At 43.3% G+C, this 27737-nt stretch overlaps 1 protein-coding gene across 1 annotated transcript in view; it reads left to right on the plus strand.

Annotated features, from left to right (window-relative positions):
- ADCY5 (adenylate cyclase 5) overlaps nt 1–27737 on the plus strand; it is a gene marked incomplete at its 5' end in the record, with an annotated part of 205400 nt that extends 177663 nt beyond the window's left edge. The window contains 12 exons of the mRNA XM_008638242.2: nt 1629–1773; nt 3379–3476; nt 6182–6269; nt 12567–12683; nt 13418–13582; nt 15767–15942; nt 20227–20253; nt 21078–21210; nt 22336–22599; nt 22938–23142; nt 23833–23957; nt 25171–27737. Of these exons, the coding sequence (XP_008636464.2) occupies nt 1629–1773; nt 3379–3476; nt 6182–6269; nt 12567–12683; nt 13418–13582; nt 15767–15942; nt 20227–20253; nt 21078–21210; nt 22336–22599; nt 22938–23142; nt 23833–23957; nt 25171–25299 (1672 nt within the window). The remainder of the gene's footprint in view (nt 1–1628; nt 1774–3378; nt 3477–6181; nt 6270–12566; nt 12684–13417; nt 13583–15766; nt 15943–20226; nt 20254–21077; nt 21211–22335; nt 22600–22937; nt 23143–23832; nt 23958–25170) is intronic.

Genomic DNA, 27737 nt, shown 5'->3' on the forward strand with positions numbered 1-27737 from the left:
CTCTTTCCCCCAGCCCCACTGAAATACTAAGGTTGGCTAAAATAGAGATTAGACCTTGAGGCAAACTAGGTTTGTAATTACTATATGGTCATTAAATAGATGCCATTGGTGTCTGCACCCAGCTGAGGTGCAGACACATTCAGCTTGCTGGCTGGGGCAAGGAGTGGTAGAATGGAAATAAGCAGATAGACCTGATTTATTTTTATCTTGCCAAGAGGTGCACGGAAGAGTTGAGGTACAGAGGGCTTCTTAAAATCTGATCCAGTTTTGCAGAAAGCTTTGAAAGAGCCTTTCTTTTGGAAAGGGACCTTTAAACTTTTAAAACAGATTCACATTCTGGTTTGTAAGCTGCTTTCCAGCACAGCCTTACCTGTGGGAGCCTGCTGGCTGCAACACAGAGTGCATTGTGTGCTCTGGTGCAGTACAAATGAAACCAGGGAAATAAAGCAGAGTAGCTTTTCATCATGCTTGTTGGACCCTGGGATTTTTTCTCCAGAGTGCCTGAACCGAGGGTCACACAACATGAGCCCTAAGTTGCTGTGCCATCATGGGGTTTGCACACAGAAATAGTTATCTGCTGGATATACCCCAGTGCAAGGGAGGGGCCTATTTCAGTGGATAACTATTGGCAAACTCTGTGGACTACCTGGGTAATCAGGCAAGCAGAGCAGAAAAACAGTACTTCAGGATTAGCTTTTAATTTCTGCCTATAGCTTGTTTGAGGGCAGGCGATTAAAGTGACAGCATCAAGTCATTAAAATACTGTTAGATTTAAAAATAACTAGAATTTGGGGAGGTGCTTCAGGTTTCCTGATCCTCAGAGCAAAATGCCTCAGGACAATTAAGTTTACAGGGTTTTTTTTTCTCAACAGTTTTTGAAAATCAACTTCATTTTCTGAAGCCATAGCAGAGATTCAGAAAAACAGCGACACAAAAGATTATAAGTAACCTAGAAATCTTGTTCCACATATTTAGAAAGCAGAATCTAATTTGTAATTTTTTCCTTCGGTTGCCTTTTTCTTTTGCAACCTTTCCTTAAGTAAATATCTTGTAAACAGATTTTTCTTTCTGTTTTATGCTTTATACTCATAAATAACTGTGTGAAGGGGAGTCAGGCCACATTTTTTTCCCCACATGTTTGTTCTGTAAACAATTTTTTTCTCAAAAAGGGAGAATTGTTCAAGTTTGGAAATTTTCATAGTAATATTTACAGAAATTGTTATTAGTAAGCAAGAAATATGACAGGATGCATAATAATTCTTCAGTGCAGGCACTAACAGCTACAACAGCACAGTAGTGCAGGGAAGAGTAAGTCAGAGAACAAGGGGAAGGAGGCTACCCAGTGGTTTTAGAGAATGAGGGATAGAAATGAGACCTGAAGGCAAGGAAACAAATGTAATATAGAAAAAGGGCAAATAAATGGAATCCTTGTAATAATGACTCAGGACTGGCAGTGAGCTCTAGAGCTGATATCATTCCCCTCTCTGCTCCCAGTCCCTTTCCCAATTGAAGCTGTCATAAGCAAAATGTCATTAACCTCCACCTTGTTATAGACTGCAATGATAACACACTGTGCAGAGGCAGAAATTATCTTGTGCTCTTATGCTCCCTTTTCATGACATCCTCAGGAGTACCCAGGAGAGTATGAACCCAGAGGATGAAGTGGACGAGTTCCTGGGCCGGGCCATCGACGCCAGAAGTATTGATCGGCTACGCTCTGAGCACGTGCGCAAGTTCCTCTTAACATTCAGGGAGCCTGACTTGGAGAAAAAGGTAACGTCTAAAAATCCTTGCAGCATGTCAGGGAGGCTTGTTAGGAGTTTTAATTCTCCTGCAGAAGGTCAGGCTTTTATATCTAAGTGATGGTTTGGGTATTGGAGGTGGGGTTGTGATCTTAAAAAATCCATGCTTCTTCATGGAAACCTTAATATAACTTGTCCTAAAAAAATCACAGTCATCTGAAGGCAGCACTGGCCAGGAAAATGAAGCCATTTCTAGCAGACACACATGAATATGCAGTGATAAGCAGTAAAGGGAATATAGAATAAACCAGATTGTTTCTCTGACTTTGAGACTCCAAACCGAGATCATGGTCACCCCTTATCTCCTTCAAATCACTGGAGAAACCCACTTCAGCCTACCTAAGCTCAGAAACACCTTTGGAAGGACTTTTCCCTGCCCTTTGTCCCCACAAAGAGCCTCAGGTACTATTAGGGTTCATTTGGATGCAATTTGTACTCTGGACATTTTTGGGGGCCCATTTTAAGCAATACAGTTCTCTGTCCCACAAATGTGAGAAAGGGGAGTAACAGACCTAAAGCTCATGAGCAGTTGATTTCTTCCTGATTTGATTTCAGATATTGCTGTGAGGCAAAGATCATTTCCCTGACTGTATAGTAGAGACATCATCAGCTCTAGATGCAAAGTTAAATTTCCAAGTCTAAATTCTAAGTCTAGAGGTACCTGGATGACATTATTAAAGGTACCATAAAAAGTGGTGGGTTTAATTGCACAAAGTAAGTAATCTATTTTTTCTTTTATTTTTTATCCAAGCACAGATCCTTGGGATGATTTTGTGGTCTTTGGGTTAAACTCATTATTCAATGGAAAAAACTTCATAATAAGATTGCACTAATTATTTTATAATTTTATTTAGAAACAGTTTTTCCTTGACAAGAATGACTACCTATTGCAAAAGCAGAGCTTTTCAGGACTTACAGCTGTTCAATGAATCAGTGTGGGACAGGATAAAAGCTCGAGCATGTAATTTCCCCCCACTCCTCCTCTTCAAATTTATATCTGCAAACTGCCAGGGAAATTAGCGGTTCACCTGTTCAGAGCACCTTTTATTCTGTGGTTCAGACATTGAGACTGTCTGTGATGAGAACCGTGCTTCAAGCTAAATAAAGCATCTTTGGGAATTGGGTGCAGCTCCCACATGGCCAATACGTTGACAAGTAGTTGGAAGGAGTGACTGTGTGAAAACCTTGCACTGTCATTAGAATGAGTCAAGTCATCTGCATGACATGCAAGGTTTTCTCATCAGCACCATTTGTCCCTCTTGGAGGAAACTTCCCATCGAAGAAGTTTCGGTCTGATGACAGTGACCTAAAATCTTGGTCCCAGTTAATCCATTTCTGTTCCTCTCGTGCAAGGGGCAGTTGGTGAATCCTCTCTCCACCCAGCTCTGTGGCTTCCTTCCGTGGCCTTTGGGCCTGTTCAAGCCCTTACAGATTGCCCGGGGAGAAGGGGAGTTTGGAATGTTGTTTCCTACCAGCACTGCTTTTCAAGGACATAGACAAAAGCCAAGTAAGAACTTTTTGTGGAGAGAAGGCAGCCACCCAAATTTCCCAGTAACATAACTGTGTTTTTTTGCAGTACTCCAAGCAGGTGGATGACAGGTTTGGAGCCTATGTGGCTTGTGCCTCCCTAGTCTTCCTCTTCATCTGCTTTGTTCAAATCATAATCGTGCCACAGTGAGTACCCTTTCATCCCTTTGCTCCCATCTGCTCCCCTCCTCTATTCCGACCTACTTTTCTTTGTTTTTTTCTTGAAAATTCAGAACACCAAGGGGAAGAGAAAAATCCTTAAATAATTCATGCTCAAGTGATGCATGGTGCTTATTGTTTTCACCCATTTCTAGTGCAGATTAAAACCTCCTCACTGGCATGTGAGGATTTCTGTTTTCCCAGTGTGATTTCTCTTATAATTTACCTCCATCTTAGGAAATTCAGTTCAGCACATTTATAAGCCTGTGGAAAACAAATATCATCAAGTAGGAAGGTTTGCCTACCAAGGCATAGCACACACTCACAGCACAGGGCTGGGCTGTCCTCTTATCTAAACACAGTGGGACAGGAAGGTGAAAACTCATCACAGCCTCACTGCTCAGAGCACTGAGGTCTCAGGGTCTGCTTAACAAATAAGGCATAATCTCTCATACATTTATTCTTCTGGACTCAGAGCAGCTGGGCAAGAAGAGAGGTAGCGAGGGGGTTGAGCTGCACATGGCTGAGCTTTGAGTGGCTCGCTCCAGATTTAAGGGTTGCAGTCATTTCTTTTCCCAGGCATGAGCGGCATGAGCTCCTCAGGGCTGTGGGACACAGTGCTCTTGGCCCGCTGCAGTGCTCTGCAGCTTTGTCTGCAAGGCACAGCACAACCCACTAAATCTTTTCCAGCAGTGAGCCCTGCAGAAATGGGAGTTCTTCTCAAAGAGTTCTTTAAAAATCACTTAAAATTACAGCATGTGGGTATTTCCTATGCTCTGGTTTAGTAGCAATAATACACCATTCACTGAGCAATGCTGTGCTGGAAATAAATTTGGAGTTAGTCATTTTTAAACTGAAAAACAAGATCACAGAAGCTCTGAAAATGCTCCAAATTTATCTTTCTTACAAGAAGACAAAAAATTGTCCCTAAAGAGAGTTCCAGTACTATTTTATGCCATTACAACTGTTTCTACTTCTGTTCCCACCACAGATTTTTTTTGAGTGGAGATTGGTTTGTAGTGTTCAGATCAGATATTTGGAAGGTCACAGAAATAACACTTAGTCTGATGTTTGTTGTTCACTCTCCCAGGCAGGAGAGCTCACAAAAGGATTGAATCAGCAAAATAACATCAGGACAAATGCACTGTGTAAACAGACAGGTCTGCTTTGGGAAACTGCAAGTGAAGCCAAAAGAGGCTCAAAATTGGAACTAATTCCCAGCAATTAATGCATTGTTAATTACACCCAGAAATATTCTTTGAGAGTAACTGATTTAACAAGGGCTTACACTTTGGATTCCTGGATATTGCTGTCATAACTTCATACCTGCAAGAGGCACTCTACCAGCCTTGTGTTGCTCATCAAACTCCCAAAGCATCCACTATGCTGTCTCCATAAAACCCAGTTTAACATTTAAATGACAACTTGACAATTTCTGATGTGTGGCAACCATATGGCTGCCTCCTTTGTATTACGCAGGAGCCAATCCCTTACGGCAGTGTGGTGTAAATGTTGTGCTGTTCAGTCTCTTTCCATGCTGCCCATAAGGAGGGTTGTAGATTATTTGGGGTTTTTTTTTTTGCAAGTTCTAAAGTGTCCCTAGCCTGGCCTGTCTGAAAGGTGATTTGGTTTGAGAGCAAATAAAATTCCATGTTTTAACTGCAGGTTAGATACACTTCCCTTCACCTTTTGGTTTGTTTTTCCTGATATTTCAGTTGCATAGCTTTGGTCTTTTATTGAAATTAAACACCAAGTGAAACCACAGGTGCATAGGTGTCACAATCAGAGCTTCATGAAAGGCACACCGTGGAATCTGAAACTAGAGACAGAATGTCAGTGTCAATTTATTATGATAAAGAGGAATAGCTTTAAGGAATTTCAAAAAAGGCTCAAAGAGTGAATTAGCAAGTACAATTATCTTAGTAGGCATGAGAGAACACAGAGACCAGCTGGCTTTGGTGTGGTTGGCCTCAGTGTCACATCACAAGAATACTTCCTTTAGATTATGAACAAGGCTGACTCCTGGGAGAGGGCCTATCCTGTCACACTGAGACCAATCACTAGGAAATTGGTGTTGAATATCTTCGTGAGGAAAACAGATGAAAACGCATAGTATAAAGTTGGCCCTGGAATCCTCTTTGTACTTCAAAGTTGGGAGGAGCAGGAACCTCTCAAGCTGGCCAAGATGAGGCTGTTTTCCCTGCCCATCCTTATGCTGTAGTTGCTCACATCCCATGCACAAGACAGAGCACAGAGAGTGCTGCTACACAGACATTCCCTGTGCAAGGACAGGTAGGAATTCCCACTGAGATTAGGACTCAGCCCGCCTTCCTTCCCAGGGGTGCCCTGCCCACAGCCAGCTGGGGTCCAACCTGCCACAACAAGTTGTTCTGTCACCTCCTCTAGTGCATGAAATGTTTTTCAGTCCCACCTCTATCACCCCAGCAGGAAGGTGATTGCTATAAAAGATGCAGCATTCTCTGTTCTGCAGCCTGTCTGAGTAATTCTAAATAGGCCAGAGTATCTGTTGGTATTCAAAGCACCTCGTGTCTCCTACTGCGATCCTAATTGGAAAGCCTGTGCAGTGTGTCATAGCTTGTACAAATGTGTTCTGGAGAGCAGAGCAGTAGCTATTCTATATGATGTGCAAAACAAAACAAAATTAAATCAACCAAACCTCTCCTTGATTTCAGCTCTACATTTATGCTGGGTTTCTACCTGACCTGTTTCCTGATCCTGACCACAGTGGTGTTTGTTTCCGTCATTTACTCCTGTGTAAAGGTGAGCACAGTGGTTTCTTTGTAGTCCTCTGCCTAAGATAACCAGATCAGCAATCTGCTTCTTCAGCTAACAGAGTGTGTTTTGTTAGCCATCCTTTCCACACTGTGTGATAAGGATTGGTTACAGAAAAAAGCCTTTGATAAGGCAGAATGAACTGCAAACAGATGTTAGGGTTGGCATCTCTTTAGCTCAGCAAGAAGTAATCACTCTGTGGATCTGCATGTCTATTAAGTCCCCTGCAGACATTCTCATATTGATATAAGAAGAGCACATTTTCCAGTGTGGGACCAAACACTGACCATTCATTTCCTCCCTGTAAACTTCCTGCAGAGTCGCCTGTGTACTGGCCCCTGCTGCATATGCGTGTTTGGGTAGGCAGATAATCAGAAGCAGAATATCATCAAGGAAAAATGTCCTGGAGGGAAGTAAAAGCCACAAACATACAGAATTTTATCAGCCTTTCTCAGATGAGTGTACAGAGCTTCCAACATTCAGTGGGCTCTTTCTTGTAGCTGCTTTGATCAGAAAAAAAATACATTGTGTGAAGTCCAAAAACATATTAATTCTTCTTGTCAGCCTGTGGTAAATTGGCAGTGAGCATTGTGGAAAGGGTGGTGTGCTCATCTATTTCACTCAAAGGTGTTGTATTAAAAACATTGATGTGTTTCAGTTTTAGGGATCCTTCTAGTCTAGAAGAGTCTGAACATGGAATATGCCCAGATTCAGGTTCCTTAGCCCAAGCTCAGCTTTGTTCCTCAGTGCCTGGAATAAAATAGCTCAGTAGCATTATGTTTCCTGCAGAAGAAACAGTGGGATAACGGATAACGTCAGGCAGATGATTTGTCTCACTTTAATTATTTTCTCCGTGCCATTTTCAACAGTTGAATGTGGGTGCTCTTGACAGACTTGCACCATACATGTCTTTTTGATTTTTTTTGAAGCTAGATTTGGAAATTAAACTTTGTCTTCTTCTCATATTAATAAGAGCTGCAAACTGTTCCCAGCGAAAGAAACTTCAAGTTCTATTTGAACTTAACAACTCACTCACGGGGTTTCCTTTGGCCTTATGACAACTTTAAAGGGAGCCTGGTTTGTATGTGCAGCATCCCATTGGTCTTCCTTGCTTACCAGCAGTGAGAAGTCGAGTCAGAAATAACACTGCTGATAGGAAGGCTTGGGTCCCTTGAGCTGGGCAGTGGTACTCACGGATGCCTGGTTGTACTTTGTGTGTCCATCCACTTGAGCATGCTAGTAAAAGTCATTCATTTGTCAACTGGTATCAGTAGTTAATGCGATTAGCAGTTAACTAACAACCAATCTAACACGATTTTGCTCACAGCCATAGAGAACTTGGGAATTTGGTGCTGAGCTGGCCAGCCACACCAACTCACTGCTTCTGCTGGGACGAGAGCTGGGGCAGGTCTGGAGCTCTGGAGAACCTGAGCTGCCTGACTTGCAACCACACACTCCAAGGCTCAGAGCTGTTTGTCGCCCACTGGCATTTACAGGCCACTTCCACAGCACTCGATTCTTCTGTCATCATTCAAATCCTTTGGTTTTGGTTTGGGCTTTTTGGTTTAAAATTATTACTGATCTTAATTACTAGTTAACTTAAAAGGCACACAGGACTTTTCAGTCCCCTGGATGGTAGGCAGATTTCAATCTTGCTTTCTTTGCATTGATCTTCCAAATTCCTGTAGAAGAGGTTTGCTCAGTAGTGTCTGCAACTGTTTCTAGGCTGGCTTTGCCTCAGTGCACAGGCTCTGGATATGCAAGACATCAGAGGGAATTCAGAATAACATCAGAATTTAATGGGATTTTCTGAAGCCTCTGATATTTCCAGCAGTGAGTTTTCATCCCCACAACATGCTCATGTATAACATCCAGTGTGGCTTCTGTGCAGAGATGGAAATATTGAAAATATTTGGCCTTCTGGCTCCAGTTCCTTTTTGATTACCCCTTCTTAGTGCTCCAAATTAGCCTCTGCTGACAACACCTGATTATGAGATGGCTTGTTTAGGGAACAGGTACTTCTAGCTTGTCAGCTCCATGTCTGATGGCAGCGGCTCCTAATAGCTGCAGCCTACTTCTGTCATCCAAGATCTTGGTGTTTCAAGTCTTTGATTTTTAAGCAATGGGTTTACCCAGCCCTTGGATAAGGGGTGTTACTTTATTTCTGTACGCCACATTGCTCTGGGAAACACTTTTAGATACCAGCAGAAGGAAGGCAATTTTACATATCCTTCAGATGAAATCCCTGAAGACAGGGATGTCAGCATTGTTTGCTTTGTTTCACACTCAGATGTGGGATAGGAAAGCACATGTTTTAAATACCAGCAGTTCATTCCACACAAAGTTGGAAAGCAGGTGTCCACCCCAAGACATCAGCATAAGCATAACTTTTGCCTGTTTGCTGTACTGTTACATGATAAGTGTCTCTTTTTTCTTCCTCTTTCTAGCTTTCATGTGAGATTTTCCCTCCCTGTTTTGGCCTCTCCATCTCTGGTTTTGACAGTGGCCAGCAGGCTCTTTCTGAACAGCTTGATCATGTTTTATTTTCCTTCGCTGTCATTATTGTCTTCCACTATAAAATTCTCCACGGACTAGAAGCTGATCCTAGAACTGCCAGCACAGCCAGCTTGGCTTTCCAAGTTTCTTCAGCTGTAATAAACAAGAGGGTTCCAGTTCTTTGCTTTGATGGTCCATGAAGACTTGGCCACTGAGATGGTGTCCCTTCCCAGTAGAGTCTAAGGTCATGGGAACCAGGGTCCCTTCTCAAATACTCTGCTGACAGACATCTGTTTTGCTACAAACTTATCAAGCTTGTGTTTTTTTCTTAAAATCCTTTAACTTCTTGTATCTACACTGCTGTGTGGAATTCAACTTCTTGCATGGTCCTGGGAGCACGTAGGAGAGAAATTACAAGTTGTCCCTTATGAGAAAATAAGCTTTTCTGCAGCTCTACATAGGTGTAGCTTGCCTATCACTTTCTTTGCCTCCAAAAGCTGGTCTAGATGCTCCTAAAGCATTTGGGGTTTTTTTCTCAATCAGGAAAAAAAAGCAAACCACCCTCTGAAAACTGTACTTTTTCAATAGATTAATAAATCACTGTGAAATAAATTACATAAATGGACTTGCAACATCAAGTTGCCTGGAGATGTTGTCTTTTACTCCAGAAACATTTAATGTACTTCAAAATTACTCAAAGGCTTTTATTACAAATTGAAAAATCGGACCTTAAAGACCTCATCTTACAACAGCAATTATCTAAGCAGTTTTCCATATCCACACTATATATTAAGAAGACCAAAAGAAGAAATATTTCTCTTCTCTCCTAGATCAGCTCTTATTGCAAAGAATGGGATTTATTTAGAGTAATTTTGTCATGCAAATGACTGGATGTTGCGGATTATTTTCAGTGTAACATACTCTTTGTTGGATCACTTTTTAAACTTGTACCTTCACCTGCACAGCAGTGCCCTTTCTTCACCTGCATTTATGCATTTCAATTCAGAGTGAACTGGAATCAACTGGGCAATCCAATTTTCTTTTTTCCCATTGTGGTTTTCTTTACATGGGGATTTCAAGAGTGCTAATGAGTGACCTCCCACTTGTGTGGCTGCCCAAACATGGATCTCAGCTGCCCAAATGGATCACATCCTTTCTCTCACCCCCTTCTCAGTAGTGCCAATGCAGGCTGGGAGTTGCCATTTCATCAGACCTTCCCTTGTCCTGTTTTTCACTCAGGCAGGATTTGAGTCTCACTAAGAGGAGCAGGTGGTGTTGGGCAGTACAAACCAATGGGCCAATGAGCAGTGCTGCTTGGATTTTTACTGTACTGTAATACTGTGTCCTGATATTCTGCTTCTTTTATGAGGACAGAAGGGATCTTACTTTTGTGGTTTTGAAAATGGGAGGGAAAGCAATCTTCTTTTCTTTTTTTCTTCTTTTGTGCTATACCCCTGACTTTTGGATGTTTTCATGGAGGAAGCACTGCAAGAATGGAGCTGAATTGTCAGAGCTGAGATAGGCTCCCCATGTCTATCACAGAAGTCCTTCAAGCTGCAGGTGTTCCTGGGCTCTACCTGCCTCTGTGAAATGGGGAGAGCATGGCTTATGTGACAGGGCTCCCATGAGTGCTCACAAGGCAGGGGTTCCTCAGATGCACGGCATGACTGTGTTGTTGCACTCTCAACTGCAGCCCTGACCTCCTACGGATTTTGGCATTTCTTCCTTCTTCAGGACTTTTTCCAGCTGTACTTGTTTACTGACCTAAAATTTTTCCTCGTTTGCAAAGTAATGAGAACCAAGATTAATACAAAGAAAACATGTTTTCATTAGAACTTTAGTGTCTTCCACTGATCGCTTTGCTTGATATCTCAGGCTTGGTTCAAAGTCAGGCTTTTATGGGATCATTGGCAGCAGGAGCTTGAGCCAAGAGCCACAACAAATAACTCACAAGTTTTATTTAGGTGCCTGATTTCCCAGAGATTACAGATGGAGGTTAGGTCCCTGAATACCTTTGTGGAGCTTGGCCTTGAGGTGGCAAACAAAGAGATGGCAGGAAAACCTGTCCTGCTGTAATCTACTGAGAAAACTGTCTAAATGCAGTACAGATCCTCCTTCTCCTTCCAAATCCTATAAGGGCTAGAACAGAGGAAAGCCCCACTGGATTTTCCATAACCCTATTCTAGTAGGGATCTGCTAGCTGACATCTGTGTGGAAGCAGCAGGACATGATAGGGCAAAGAGATATTTTGGTTCGTGGCTTATCAACAGAGCTAAGGACTTCTATATCATCAGGGTTTATTTCTGAGAGAAAGGTGTTTTCCTTTGTTTTATAGTGGCTGCCACTGAGCCTGAAGGATTGCATAAGCCTTCAGTGAATTTCAATCAGTCCTCATTCAGTGCAAATAAGTCACAATCCCACTTTCCCCTTTTCTCCAGTCCTCCACAGAGCCTTGCCCTCTCCTTTCATCTGGAGCATGTGCTGGTAGCAGGTGAAATCAGCTCTTTCAAAACTCTTGCCACAACCTCTCCTTGTACAGAGTCCCCAGCTAATCAGCGCCTTAGCCGCTCCAACACTTGCTAATTACACTGTAGGGCTGCTGTGTGGGAAGCACAGCACTGACAAAATGTTGCATCTCCGAAGATGTAAGAGTGAAGGATAAAAGGGAAAAGCAAGACTTTTAATAGAAACATTAGTCATAGTTAAATTGCAGTGCCATGGCACTGTGCTGTTGTTTCTTTGTGTCTCTAAAAATACCCTCTAGTGGCTTGGTTATTCATGCAGTGCGTAAGGGAAGGGAGAGTTGGGCTCTGGAAAAGGCTTTGGCAGTCCTGGGCAGAGCTCCTCTGCCCTGGCATGGGGGAGGACAATTTCTCATGGCAGCATGTCAGTGAACGAGGGTTTCCTGGCATTTCTGCTCCAGCCCCGAGCTTCCACTAGCACAGCAGTGGCACATGGAAGGAGAGGGTTGGCTCGGCAGTCAGTGCAGTGCAGGAAAGCCTCAGGCCGTGCTGAGGGGTCACCCTGGCTGCGAAGGGCACCGGTCAGTCCCTGCTCTAACACACAGACTGTTTCCACCCGGAATGCGATGCAGCACCTGAAGCAGGGCTTGCAGGGCCGCAGTCAGTAGCCATCAGCAGGGAGCTCCTAGCCCTGCTAGCAGTGACTCACTGGGGCTGGCAGGCTGCAGCAGCTCCATGATTGCCTCGCCCGCGGGTGTTTTTATTGCCGTGTGAGGGGGGAGCCAAGTGCCACAGACCAGCCCTGGCCAGCTGATCTCTGCAGCGCCTTTCGGCGAGGGTCTGACAGATCACTGGGCTGGCCTGGGCTGTTTAACAGTCTGTGTCTGAAATGGCACCAGAGAGTCCTACGATACGCCTTGGTGATCATGACGTGTATTTTCATTTCTGCTTTTTAAAATTTTTGCTCCAGTAATTTCCAGGCTCAAGCTCCTGGCTATTTCAGTTACAGATGGCTTGTGGTTTGCTTCTCACGACAGGATGAGCACAGCCCTGCAAGCCATGCTATCTGGGCTCAGGAGCCATCACTCCCATTAGGAAGGGCTAAGTAGATTTGGTGAGCCAGCTGGGCCTGCTGCCACGAGGCAATCACTTCTCTGCTCGCCCTTGTCCCACAGCCGCCATCCCCCATCACCATCCTCCAGCCCCTGTGCAGCAGGCACACAGACCTGCGCTGAAGGATGCGGGTGGCTCAAATGCAGTTTGTAATCTGTAAAACAAACAAGGATTTTATGTGTCTCTTTGATTTTTTTTTTTCCCTCTCATGCAGCTTTTCCCAGTTCCTCTCCAGACTCTTTCTAAGAAGATTGTACAGTCCAGGACCAATAGCACCTTAGTTGGAGTCTTCGCCATTATCCTGGTTTTTCTGTCTGCCTTTGTCAACATGGTATGTCCATTATTTCCTTTTGATCTATTCAGTTCTGCATTGTTTTCTTATTGGTGCTCTGCAGCATCGTGACCCTTAAAACCACTGAGTTTAACACCATCCTGCCTAGGACTGACAGCAACTGAGGTCGGTGGCCTTTGCTTTTTGGGCACAGAAAAGAAATGGGAGCCCAGCAGCTCCATCCCTAGAGCCCATTATGTGCCTGGCACTGATTTGTGCCCAGGTCCTATTGTGATTCTTTAAATGCTTCTGCTCCAAGTGCAGGAGCCAGCCTGAAGCGTATACCTGCGGGAAGGGCTGGCACGAGGCTGATGTGTTATTTAACTCCCACCACACTGAGTGGGATGTAAGTGTTCTTGGGCTTTGTACCAGCCCTTGCACGGTGCTGCCTCCTGCTCTGAGTACAGGGATCAGCTCATGGGCATGGTGACCACTCTGTTTTGAGTTGCACTTTTGGGACCAAGTTGGTCTGGCTGTGCAATCAGACACCACTGCTGAGTTCAGGCTCAGAGAGAGACCGGCTGTTCCCTAGCGCCTGGATTTTGTTAATTAATGTTTTGGAGGAGAAAAAGCATAGGCATTGCACATGCAATAAAACATAAGCTGATGATTTCATGTTGCATATTTTGTACGTTGCTACAGCCATTTCCAAGCACCTTTTTAACTGACATAAACTATTTTGTTTTCTTCTCTTTGTCTGTGCTGTGGAGCTTAATACCATCTTTGTTTTCCAGTTCATGTGCAGCACTGTGGATCTTGCCAGCTGCATGGCTGCTGAATACAACATCACTCCTGACCGGGTGGACATATGCCTTATCAGCAACCTGACTTCCAACTACAGCCTGGGCACCTTGCAGGGATTCTGTGACAGTCCTTTGCCCAACTGCAACTTTCCAGAGGTATTGCTTGAAAAAAATGGGTTGCAGAGGTTGGTCTGGAGAAAGGCTATAAAACCTGTGTGAATAAATCTCAGTGATTCTGAGGAAAGCAAGGTTTTTCCTGACTGACATTACAGGACTGGCACACTACACTCAGACTTAAGTGTCTGAAGTTATTATTATGAATCCACATTAACGTTTAAGTTCCTTCAGGGCTGAATAATTAGTAGTCTTTTATGATAGTTGGGGCCTGCCTGTAGCAGGAGAAATGTCCTTTCTCCATGAGGTCGTTAATGGCATGCAGAACTGCAAGTCATTTCAAAGGAGTTTGTGGGTGCTCAGCTTTATCTGAAAATCAGTTCTCTGAAAACCAATGTCTAGTCATAGATTTGACCCTTTCCTCCATTGTTTTATATCCTGATTAAAAACTTTGCTTATGTATTCTTTCCCAAGGTATGGTGGGTTCTGGCCTCAGACAGGTCAGCTGCCCAGACAGTGGTCTGCTTTGATTTGCAATGCAATTCCTACATCTTCAGGGCATTTTGTTTAGAAAAAATTACAATGCTTCTAATGGAAAAAAAACCCCAAACCCACAACCCAAACCAGCCCAAATAGGTTTTACACACTGGTAGAATACTTTGCAAAGGAAAATAAAACAATCTTTTTGCATAGCCATTCAAGAACTTTCTCCAAGTTTTTAGGTCACAGCTGTTACATGTGTTGTCTACTGGAAATTGAAAAGGAAAAACAACTCTGTCTAGGATGGAGGTAGAATTTATGTCAAGGTCATCTGGGTTTATGGGGACTTGACAGATTTATGGTGGATCTGTTACCATCCAGATGTCCAAGGTGCTACTGAAAGTCCTGGTATCCTACTGAACATATTTCCATTTAACTTAACAGGAATATGGTCCTTATGTGATTCAGTGAGGTTTCTGAGACCACCATTACTGTGACTTTCAACCTTGCAGAGGCTTTAGTGTGTCCACAGAAAGACCCAGGAGCAGAATCTGGCACAGTGGAGAGCTAGAAACAGTCTGTGCCCACCATGAATTCGTATGGACTACTGGTCCAGGACAGAGAGGAATTTTAAGCAATGAGGAATAACTATTTTGCATACTGAGGTTGCTCCGGCAGCCTTGAGCCAGGTCCTGCTGTTTAGGGGGCTAAGAAGTGAGGAGTCCCTCCCCTGCACTCTGCAAGGCACATGTTGGAGCTGCTGCAGGTGTTGCCTGTTGTTCCCAGTGTCCATTCAGGAGATGGTGGAATCCTACCCCTCAGTCACAAGGAACATCCACCCTTTCTCTAGAAACTGAGGAGTCAAGTACAAGCTGTACAAGTTATTTTCTCTAATTTAATATATCAGTGATGACTATTAATAAATGAGCTCAGAACATAAGCATATTTCTACTTCAACTAGGGCTTGCTTTTCATTGAAAGGATGGATTGCCTCAGGCACATGATATGGGGTTTTTGCCAGAAATAGGCCTGTCCAGACAGAGTGGAAGCTTAAGTCTTCACAGATTTGATAGCAGGAAGGTGGTGAGCTGGATAACATGCCTCTCTTCATTTTGCATCCCTGCTATCTTTCCCAGGAGCCGTAAATGGCACCTGCAGTCACACTAGGAAGCACTGGCATACTGGACACTCAGCTCTTGGCCTGGCAGGAGCTGCTGCCTTACCACCCATTTGTCCAGCCTGTACCTTGCAGATGGAGCCAGTGTGTCACGTCAGCAGGATCAGGGCTTTCCCGTTGGCCTCAAGTGGGCATCTGTCCAGGAGTATGAACTGCCAATATCCTTGGTCCTATGTGTTGTACAGATATGGAAATTTGAGTCCAGAATTTGACCTTAAAGCACAACTTAATCCAGCATAACTGGGTGGTTCTTTCAGCTAATTTAGTAACTGTGTCCAGGGAAAAGCTGTGTCACAACCTTGGGTGTCCAGCTGTGAGCCCCACACCTCTTGAGTGTAAAGCACATAATGCCTGAAGAAAAATGCCACTGAATTTCCTCTTTATCCATTCAGTTTTAGCTTCTGTAATGTGGGAGAATCCCACAGGCAGCCCCAGGTTTGGTCAGCTCAACTACATAACTACCAATCCCTTTCTATTCTTCTGTTTAGATTCCTTTGTTTTGAATTTTGATTTATCCAGCTGACACTCATCTCTCTTCTGGTTTTTTTCCCATTTTTGTCTTTATACAGTACTTCACCTACAGTGTCTTATTGAGTCTCCTGGCCTGCTCTGTGTTCCTTCAGATCAGCTGTATTGGAAAATTGATCCTTATGTTAATCATTGAATTTATATATGTTCTCATTGTGGAAGTGCCAGGGGTCAACCTTTTTGACAATGCAGATCTCCTGGTTACAGCTAACACCTAGTAAGTGCCTTTCACTTCTGAAACCTTCACCTGATTTCTTTCCCACAGTGATTTCAGTGTGGCATTTAGGTGCATGGCAGTGCAAGCAAGGGAAGTGCAGGATACCAGAGAAGTCATGGCTGGAAGATAAAGCTTTCCCAGTGCTGCTCTCTGCCTCTGAAGAGCAGGAGAATACAGTTCACTTTAAGAGCTTTTTAATGTGGGACTTGACTAATGAACTATCTATTAATAACAGAATATAACTGGAATCAGAGTGGATCTGTATTTCCTTTTTTCCAGAAATGAGGAGCTGTAGTTAGTCATTCTTAATTCTGGTATTACACTCCCAATATAGAAATGTCATTTCTCAAATGAGAAAAAAAAAAACCTCCAACAAACTTGAGCTCACTCAGGGATGGGATAAAGAACCACCATGATATATCAAACCCAGCTTGGGGTGGTGGAATGGTGATGCTTGATCTTTGGCCAGTGATCTCCTGCCAGTTGCTGGACACATGTCCATGTTTGAAAAGCCAGTGTAACACCTGGGCTCAACACAATTCCCAGCAGAAGGGTCTGGGCTCAGTGGGAGTGGACAGTTGCCCTTTTACTTACAAAAGCTGGTTTGTCATCAGGTTGCATATTAATCCCAGTGGCAGCCTCCTTCCACTACTGTGGTGGTTCCCCATCTCCTGGAGGCCACACCAGGGAGGCAAGTTTGGCACATCCACAAGCCTGTCCTCCTCCACAAGTTTTGTTTCTGGTTGGGAATTGAGTTGTTGTGTTAACTGCTTGTTTTGATGATTTCCCCTTGTAGGCAACAATTGTACTTAAACGTGAGTGAATTAAATTATGCCAATTTAGATGAACTGTTTGTCAAGGCTGATAGCTGTGGTTGCTCCTGCCTTGGACAGGAGGGTGGTTGAGATTTCCATGGCCCTTCCCAGTGCTACCTTGTGTGTTATGAAATAGCTTCTGTAGTTGCTCAAATTTCTGTATGGTCATTAACCATCAGCCCTTCAAGTCATCATTAACCATCAACCCTTCAAGCCTGATGCACCTGGTTACTCCTCTCGTTCACATGAATATTCCATGATTTCAGCATTCCTGTGTGCCCAGTAATAATTAAAGGATATACAGATTTTGCTGGCATTGCCAGTCAATGGAAGTGTAGCTTTCGCTGCCATTGGCAGTAATCACTTAAATTATTTTCTTAGCTGAGTGAAATCAGGTAGGAAACCCCATGGAGTTTTCTGTCGGGAGGTATAGGGAGAATGAGGTTTTCTTCCTTTTTTTTCAGATATTAGGTGTTCCATCAGCAGAAGCTATTTAGCATTTTCTAACACAATTAGTGAAATAAAAGCATTTTATATCTCAAACATAATTTCATTCTTGTAAGTCAAGCACTAAGCGAAATTACAGCACTTGGAAGTATAATTTACATCACTTCACAATCAGAATGTCAGTAATAAAGTGGAGAAGGCTAGCATGTTTTCCCAGAAATAGCTTTCTCTGATGCTGTATTATCTCTCACTAAATGGGATTTGTGTGCTGGTTCAGCCCCAGCTGCAGCTCAGCCCCACACAGCCACTTGGTCACTGCCCTGTGCTGGGATGGGAGAGAGAGTTGGAAGGGGAAAAGTGAGAAAACTCATGGGTCGAGATAAAGACAGTTTAATGAGACAGAAAAGAGAGAAAATAATAATAGTAATAGTAATAATAATAATAATTTAATTAGAATAGACAAAACAAGTCATGCACAATAGAAATGCTCACCAGTTGCCAACCGATGCCCAGCCAGTTCCTGAGCAGCAGCCCCAGGCCAGATTTCCCCCCTGCTCCCATACTGAGCATGATGCTATATGGTATGGAATATTCCTTTGGCCACTTGGGGTCAGCTGTCCTGGCTGTGTCCCCTCCCAACATCTTGTGTCCCTCCAGCCTGCTCACTGGGGTTGTCAAGGAGCTGAAAAGTCCTTGACTTAGTATAAACACTATCAGCAGCATTCTCATACTTAATCCAAAACACAGCACTACACCAGCTAGGGAGAAATTTAACTCTATTCCAGTGGAATCCAGGACAATTTGTTTTGTCCAAAGAGCACTGTGGATGGCTATTTATTGTCTCAGTGTCTGGAAGGCCATTTGTGTGTTGTGGGAAAAGGGAGCTCAGCATGTAGCACAGAGTTCAGAGATGGACCTTATTGTCCAGCTGATACTAAAAAAAAGAAAAGCCACCATGACCTCATACTACTTTAATTGGGTGCCCATTGTAGCTACATAATTAGTGTCGGCTCTGCAGCCATTATGGTACTCTGACTAATTAGAAGTGATGCAGATGTCACTTCACACTTCTGTGTACAAACCAACCCAGCATGCAAGCAGCTGAAAGGCTGATTACAGCACTTTGGGAGTTGCTAGACTTGACTGCATGCAGCCACACCAGTGTGTGACACATGGGGTGTAACTGGAGGCACAGGGCTATCATGTGTAACCTTTTTCCTGTGCAGAAGATAAAACTAATGCATTGGTTTAAAGATGTGATGGGCCAATGTGATCTTCTAAATTGAGTTCTTGCACAGGGAAGCCCAAAGAGCTTTGCCCCGTGATTTGTTCATCAAACCCATCATTTCTGTTCCAGCTGTCTGTCCTTACCACCAAGGCTGGGAAAAGTGAGATGCTCCAGTCCTATGGGAGCTGTCTCCAAAATGAACTGCCTTCCCTGCTAAAAATGTGCACTTCACTTGAGCAGGAGTGTATTTAGCAAGCTTCTCTCTGTGTTCCCTTCCAGTAATTAAAGAACCATCTGCTACTGGAAATGTCTGTTCCATGGGGGAACAACCTACCAATGTAACACCCGTACTGCTTGCACTGGGCATCCTCACTTATCCAGAGAGTTATTGTAAATACTGGGTTTGCTGCACTTCATAGGTCCTGATGAAGATTTTAGAGCAACACCCACAGTGAGCTGCAGCCTCAGTACTAAGGGTCAGGTCTGCCATGCTCCCATCATAAGAGAGAGTGATAAGGGGGGCAGTCAGTCATCCTTGGCCAGGTGGTGATTCAGGGAAGCAGGGGAATCATGCTGCATGTGGGAAGTGTCTCCAGCTAGATTCAGCCTTTAATGCGGGAGTCCCCAGGCTTTCCAAACCGTGTCTATGTCCAAGCTCACATGTTCAGTGCTGGAGCTGGCCAAGAGCCATGCAATAGATTGCGTGCAAGACAACAGTGGGTTGCAAAATCTGTCAGAAGAAATTCCATGCTCAGAACTGCAGAAAATGTCTTGGAACAAACAAGGTTAGAGAGTCACTATGCTTTTATTTTTTGATGTTATGCCCAGTTAGGTTCCCTTGGCTATTTTGATTTTGATCATTTAGATGTCTGATTGTGTAGCAAGGTTCCCTCCAACCCCATGAAACTGTGGCCTGAAGCTCTCCAGAGAGCTGTGACATTCTCAGGCTAATGTCACGTTTGTAGCCTGCAAAGTTCTAATTGAATCAATGACACTACAGTAATTTAAACACTGAACCCCTTCCTTCCATTTAAATAGTGTTTTAATAGATGCTTGTGCATGGTTCTCAGCCACCTAATACTCCACCCACACTCAAGAACAAAGCCAGCAGCATTAAGCAATCAATCAATCAGGAGCTCAGACAGCTGCTACCTACCTAGAAAGCTCCATTCTGTGCTTTCAGTGTCAAAAAACACACCCTCCATCTCCCCCAGCAACTCTGATGCACGTGGGTACTTTGCAGAATTGCCAGTAGTAATAGGAATGTGCTAAAGGATTTTCTTCAGTGTCCTTTTGTGTGATACTCAGAGCTGGGCACAAGCTGTCGTTGAGGAATGTGCAGAAGAAGGGAGCAGGATTAAAGGAATTAAACACATCTCCATGCCACAATAAAAGGAGCTATCCCTCACAAGATATTAGCCCAAAGCTTTCTTCCTTAGGTCAAATTTTGCAGTCTGACCTAATGAAGTAGTGATGGATGCACAAGCATTTGCCAAGCATCCCACACTGACATTAAAATCCCAAATTATTCTCTCACTCTTAATGCTTCTTAGATATTTTACCCACATTAACTATGTCATGTTATCACTCTGTGGAGTTTTGAGTGTAGCTCAGAAGCCCGTTTTTCTCCTCCCCCCCCATCTTTTAGTGGTTTTCTGCTTCAAAAGAGCTGTAGCCCCACACAGTGTTAGAGGTGCCACACTGCAGAGGTGCTGTGCAATGATGTGTGGAAGGAAAAGAGCTGCAGGGAGTCAAACGCTCCACTGACCTTGTGTTTGTGCTTTTTTTTTTCAGCGTGGCTGCAAATGATACATCCTCATGGTGAGTCACTTTGGCATGAAATATTTTATAGGTTTTTGTTGGTAGGTATTTTCTGTTCACAAGGTGCAATATCAGCACATTGACTCACCAGCGGTGTCTGCTGTTTGTGCACTGCTGTGAGCTGGTACAACACACTGCAGATGCCCTGAGTGGACTGAGTTGCCCTTTTGTATGTATAGCTACTCTCAGAGCATCCTCTTTCCTGTGGGACTTACGTCAGCTTGCTTTATAGAACACCTCAGGGCTTATTTGTAATACAATTCAAAGGTTTTATCAAAATATTTTCATACTGTATAACTCCATAATTTATAATTAACAGTTTTTATTTGCCTGCTTGTCAGAAGAGATGTGAATGTACCTTAGTGCTCTTTTCAGCTTACAGAGCACTTACATGACAAAGCCCATTAAGAAGTGACTAATTAGAGAAGCCATGAGTTAGAACAGTTCCAGACTCAGGAGCCTGACTAAGCCAGTGCAGAAGACAGGGTGAACACAGTCTGAGGGGCTATCAGCATTTCGGTGTTGTCACCCTGAGCATGTGTGGCCATTCTCAGAAGAGTGGCCTTTATATTGATGACAACCCTTTTCTAAGAAATTGGATTACATTTCCAATTTCCAACTCCTCCTTTAGAAACTGGCACCCATGAGCCAGAGTCCCCAGCTTTTTGCAGGTATTGTTTATCCATTTACCAACACAGGCTTTGAGGGGAAAGAAAAAAAACCTTTTCCTGAGAGGCTGGTTAGCCTTAAAGTGGGGAGTGCGGGGCGTGGCGAGGCTGTGTTCTTCCAGTAACAGGGAAGTTCTGCTCTCTCCTTGGCTGCAGCTCCCCAGTGATGACACGAGTCGCACTGAAGATTGTGACCCCTGTCATCATTACTGTCTTTGTCCTGGCACTGTACTTGCATGCCCAGCAAGTGGAATCCACTGCAAGGCTTGATTTCCTCTGGAAACTTCAGGTTAGTGGGTATTGGCTGTGTGGGAGGATCACACGTGGTCTTTGGTGTTAATATGAAATGACTGAGCTATTCACTGTCGAGTTGAGGAGTGTGATAAAGTGCCTTTGAATTTAATCTGAATCTGGCTTATAACTGGGCATGTTAATAATGCTCTGCTCTTCTCTGGTACTTTGCATACTCCGTGCTTCTCGTCCCGGTTATTTCTCCAGCCCCTTTTTTCCTTGTAAATGCACTTTGGATGGTCCCCATAGTAAAGGGTTATACATCTGAAGGTTGAGATTAATGAATTTGGGCACCTGAGCTGTTACTGCTGCAGGAACATGTAATATAACACAATTTATAAGTATAGGAAGCTCATATTCACTGCTGAATTGTTTCCCAGAGTTCAGTGAGCTTTAGTTTTTGTGTTTAAGGGTGTGAAAGATTCACATTTGCATTTTCATTCACTTTCCTGTTACGCAGTGGGAACTGGCTCAATGTCCAGCCTTCATTAGCCCCCAGGCAGCAGTACTGGGTAACCAACACACTGTGGATAATGCCACACTGTGCTCCTGTCCCTGGGTTCACTGTTGGTGTTTTCACTACTTGTGCCCATGAGTGATGTTAGGGCACTGTATGTGATTGCCAAGCAAGCAGGACAGGCCTGGGCTCTGTCCAGCACTCATGGCTGGGGGGCCTCAGGACTGCAGGTTTTATTTAGATTGTCTACTTTCTGGGTGGCAGGACATCATTCTAATTATAGCTCTTTGTGGTTTGAGTTAGAGGCACTGAGGAAGCAACAATTAATTAAAGCTCCTTGGAAGCAGATAAACATTGTAATCCTCATTTAAAAATGGTAAAACAATGGAAAGGGTGAGCTAAGTGGTTACCCAGTTCAGGGCTCAGAAATACAATGCTGGATTCTGGCATTATTCTCTGCCTGCTTTTCCATACATGTGTGCACTGAAGAGATGGATTTTTCCTTGTGCAAAACACAAGTTTCTGCATCTCTCTGATTCTGCTCTCCCTTGCAGTTTCCCCCCTTCTATTTCTGCCCTCACTGCAAGTTAATTTTCAGCTTTTTTCCCCTCCCCGGAGCAGCTACCAAAAGAGTAAGTGCATCACTGTGTCTCCCCCCTAAACTAGGCCACCGAAGAGAAGGAGGAGATGGAAGAGCTGCAGGCTTACAACAGACGCCTCCTCCACAACATCCTGCCGAAGGATGTGGCAGCCCATTTCTTGGCTCAGGAGCGGCGCAATGATGAACTGTACTACCAGTCCTGCGAGTGTGTGGCTGTCATGTTCGCCTCCATAAGCAACTTCTCCGAGTTTTATGTGGAGCTGGAAGCCAACAACGAAGGGGTGGAGTGTCTGAGGCTGCTCAATGAGATCATTGCTGATTTTGATGAAGTAAGTCACAGAAAACCTGGGTGAACAGACTGAACTGAATCCATGAGTTTAGCTGGGCTTTGCTGAGCTCGTGAGGGAAGGTGGTTTATCAAATCCTTGTGCCATGGTTCATTTCTCCTTACTCTAGGAGTCTTCAGTTTTATTTTTTTTTTTCACACTGAAATCCCTTCTATTTCCTTGTCACTCCTCCGAATATCTAATCTCCTTTCTTCCTGTATCTTCCTGGCTCTGTCCACTACTTTGTAATGCTTGCAGCAAGGCAGGACATGTAGCACAGACATTACCAGCACCTGTGTGTTCATCAAGGTTTACTTGCTTCTTTTGCTCTTGTGACACAGATAATAAGCGAAGACCAATTCCGGCAGCTGGAGAAGATCAAGACCATTGGCAGCACCTACATGGCTGCCTCAGGCCTCAACGACTCCACTTACGACAAGGAAGGGAAGACACACATCAAAGCTCTCGCAGATTTTGCCATGAGGTTAATGGACCAAATGAAATACATTAATGAACATTCATTCAACAACTTCCAGATGAAGATAGGTAATGGCCGTGTGCTCACAGCATTCCATGCAGTGGTCATTCTGAGGTGGGGATTTTATGGAGAGTAAAAACCACAGATGTTACATTAGGCTGTACAGTGATGTTGATTGTCTGGTGCCTGGTGACCACTTCGGCCTCTATGAAACATCACAGTCATTTTTTAGGGTAGGAGTAGCTCCTATCACAGCATGGTCTTACATAGTGGTTGAGCTTGGGCTCTTTTTTGCCCCTGTGCTTCCAGCTCTGCCATTCTTGGACATTGAATTGTCTTTCAAGTCAGGGAATAAAAAACGACAGAAAAAAAAGGGTGAGGATGTCAAGTGTGGCGTTTGTTCTGGAAGGTGCTGGGCTGCTGCCTCGCAGGCCCTCAGCATTGCAGCAGGTATGTACAGACTTCAAGTGAGCAGTTTGCTTGTTAGCCAGGTGGCAAACAAACTTCATCCCATTATCTGGCACTAGAAAGTAGCTCTGGATTGAGCAGATCCAGCCTGAGCTGCCAGTCACTTGGGCATAATGGATTAAAGAAGCCAAATTTTATTCTAACCTTTCTCTCCCCTCAGTTTGGCCATAGCTTTACATGTCAGGGTAAAGCACAGCTAGAACCAACGAGCGTCAGGGTGGGTTTTTGTTTTCTGAAAAATTACCTGCCTCAAGCAAATGGATCTGAGCTGATTTCTCCTCTCCTTCCAGGCCTCAATATTGGTCCTGTCGTAGCTGGGGTGATAGGAGCCCGCAAACCCCAGTATGACATCTGGGGCAACACAGTGAATGTAGCCAGCAGAATGGACAGCACAGGAGTGCCTGACAGGATTCAGGTAAGGCAATCCCTGGAAAACTTACCTAAATGAGCCTTTGTTTAAAAATTTGCACTTTAGTTCTGTGTGGAAGAGCTGAGCTGAGCTGAGCTTCCTTCCCCGTGTGCCTCACTGGCGCTGAGCACAGTCCTGTCTGATCCCTGCTCACATGTGCTGCTCAGCTGTGTGTGGTGGTTGTTTCATTTTCCAAGGGCCTGATTCAGATATGTACTTCTGTAATTCACTTTGCTGCTCACTGTGCCATGTGTGGTGTGAGGCCAGCAAGGGTCCAGGCATCAGCAGAATGGGGATACACAACAGAGAAAGAGGATTGTTTAAGGGGTTAATGGGACCTGTCTGATAATCACACATCTCCTTGGCCTTCAGACGTGACCTTTCCAGTGATTCAATTCCACTGTTCTGCTTTTGCTGAGCCAATGTCCACAGTAACAGAATGTCATTCCTTGGGAAAATACTGAAGGGTTATAAAAATAGAGCAGCTGATGTAAAGCCCAAGAGGGGCAGCCACGCTGTTTCCTTGCCTGTCAGTTAATTGCATTGTTATTTATGCATCACTCTTTAAGCTTCCCTATGAGATGGTCTGTAAAGACACCTGAAAAAGGATGAGAAAATACATTGCAATAAATAAATATCTCAGGAAATCTGGTCTTTAAACTTCTGTTGTTCTGCAGCACAAGTGATTATTTTTGACTAGCATCTGCAGAGACATTTGGATACCGGTTAGAGTATTCCATTTGATCAGTTCTCTCCCATTGCCCACTACCTTCTCCTTCATAAAAACAACCCCGGATTTCTAAGCTGTACATCCATTGTGTAACTTCTACGCAATTTTTGAGGATTCTTTTAGTAAGTTTGACCTGTTTTCCTACTGCCACTCCAGTGATACAATGAATGCATCTGAGTAGACTGAACTACTGGTGTGTTTTTAAAAATGCAACTAATTTGTTACACTTTATCCAGTGACCTCCTTAAAAGCAGTTTTCCCAGTTGTGACGTGTGTGTGACATCTCTACTTTCTCAGGTTCTAATGGTTGTGTTTGTTCAGCAACTTGTGCCAACATTTCAGTTAGTGACTGACGTGCAAATGTTGATTGACTTAAGAAACAAAACAGTTGATCCTACTTTAATTTTGTCCATCAATTCCTCCAAAAGCAGATGGAAAGACTGTGTGGAAGACATGGCAAGCATCCATTTACTCTCGTTTATTCTGCAGGTAACCACGGACATGTACCAGGTTTTGGCAGCCAACAACTACCAGCTGGAGTATCGAGGGGTCATAAAGGTCAAAGGGAAAGGAGAAATGACCACCTACTTTCTAAATGAAGGGCCTCCAATTAGTTAGCAGCAACTGCAGCACCACACAAAGATGGATTTTGCATTACCCAGGATTGTGAATCGGAGAATAATTTTTTGGCAGTGAAGCTGAACATGTGGCTCGGTTGAATTTTCACCCCATGACTCTAGAGCTGGTATCAGCAAATTCTTTGGCCACCCATCGTGAAAGGCAAGAGAAAGAAACCACCTTGGAGTTGCTCCTGGCTGAGTGCTAAGTTGACCAAAGATGTGCACTACAGAGTTCACAGATAAGACATGAATTCGGCATTTTTTAAAAAGGCTGCTACCACAGGATGGCATAAGAAGCTATTTAAATATTTATTGACGCAACACAACATTTACTTGGTTGAAGGAATGTATGATTCACTACAAAGCATTATTTTGGAATGGATTTGCACTCCCATAATGTTTCCATCCCATACTGCCAGCTATTTGAAGTGTACCACTGTGCTTTTATTAGCTGTTTTGAATGGGCTTTCAAAACTGACACCCACTGTTGCAGCACACAAAAAGGCCTTTTAGAAGGGCATTGGTAATGTTTTAGTGTGAAAAGACATTATAGCCTCGACCCCCTCTTTTCCCTTCTTCTCCATTGCTAAATGACTGCTCTTCTGAGTGGGGCTGGCACACCTGATGAAGGGGAAGATCAAGATAAAGGAAGATGGCTCTACAACCATATTTATTAAAAAGTCGTCTGTGCTCTTCTTTGGTATCTATCAGTTTACATGGGAAAGACTAGGTGTAAACAAGAGACACTTTGTGGGGGGAGCTCCCCTGAAATTTGTTGTGGGTTTTTTTGTATTTTTTATTTTGTAATATTGAAAACATGGAGATCTAACAGATATACCAAATTCTATATTTTGTAAATTATATATAAATTAGAAGGCAGGCTGTCCACACCGAGGTGTGGGGGGAGGTGTATATAACCTGTAGACTTTTGTGTAATTTTTTTCTGCGTAATACTCTGAATACAGACTTGGCAGTTTTCAGATTATCACTATACAATCAACCAACAACAAACAGGTGAGTTTCCAGGCTGAATCATGCATTTTAAAATGAAAATCCAGAAAAATCTACAACCCCAAAGAAGAGGAAAAACCCGCGGTAGTCACAGAGTTGTTCCATGCAGCATTCCAGCGGAGGGTGGCAGCTTCCCAATGGAAACGGGACCTTTGAGTTTTAGCTGCTGAGACGGTATCAAACATGTCAAAAAGAGCTCTAACCTAATCTTCTAACTCTTAACAGGAGCTCTTATGAGAAAAGGAAAAAAAGCTCATTTGAACTTTTATTTTAAAAAAATAATTTTTCATAGATGGTCTTAATAGAATCCTGCTGAGCTGAGAGTTGTCTGACATTGTAACTGCCATGTGATTACAAGGAACTATGTGCTGCAGCATCGAGTTGACTTTCCTGTAGTAAGCACTTATTTAAACTGATTCACAGATTTTCAATTTTCAGGAATTAGGTGATCTTCAAAAAAAATTATGATGGCAAGTGTGTATATGAGCTGGTCGACCTTAAAATAGTGACACTGATACTGTGTTGGGCATCTTTATCACTAGTGGGGGGGTTTCTGAATAGTTCACTGTTACCATTTATGTACCTTTTTTAACTATTAAAGAAAAATCCCTTGGTATTTTATTAAAAAAAGAAAATAATTTTAAAAAAGCTATATTTTTTATATTCTATGAGGGGAAAGTTTTGATATTGAATTTGGCTAGCACTAAAAATTACTCCAGTCTTTTGACATTTAATAAACTTGTTTTCCACTCTTCTCAGGGCAGAATTATTGTAGTACTCACAGCATAATGATTGCACTATGGTGGTGGCAATTTCTTTTTTTCATACTCGACAATGAGAATAAGTGAAAATCCATGGACCTGTCTTAATTAATTTGCTCTATTGCTAAGCATGACCCAAGCATTAAGCCATTTAAACATGAGCTTAAATGGCATCGCCCCTTTCCTTCTCCCTTCCACTAGGAAACATCTCTGAAAAGTATAGTATATTGACTTCTGTAAAACTGCCAAGTCTGCCCTTGTACTATACTTTTGCTCCTTTACATCTTTCCTGGTTTGCAAAATACCTAAGTTGCATCACGCTGTTAAGCCTTTCTCCCCCTCCTCCACCTCCCATCCCCTTTGTCCCTCATTGAGTTTCATTATCTTCATGCCATACACTTGCTTTTAGGTTTGCTCTCTGCTTTCCGAAAGTCTGCAGTCTTCTTAACTTTTGATTCATCTTATGAAGTTGTGTTGTCAATGAAATTTCAAGTCCCCAGTATCTCTAGCTGTGATTGTTGACAGTGTGTCATGATCATTTCAAGGGGTATTCACACACTCTTTTACTCTGGATCTTGCAAAAATGGATACAGTTATGATTTCCCATGGAAATTGAAATCTATTTAAGTAATTTAACTATATTAAACACTGTTTCACTGGTAAA

The sequence above is a fragment of the Corvus brachyrhynchos genome, unplaced genomic scaffold (genome assembly GCF_000691975.1).
Source record: "Corvus brachyrhynchos isolate BGI_N302 unplaced genomic scaffold, ASM69197v1 scaffold126, whole genome shotgun sequence".
NCBI classification, from domain to species: Eukaryota; Metazoa; Chordata; class Aves; order Passeriformes; family Corvidae; genus Corvus; species Corvus brachyrhynchos.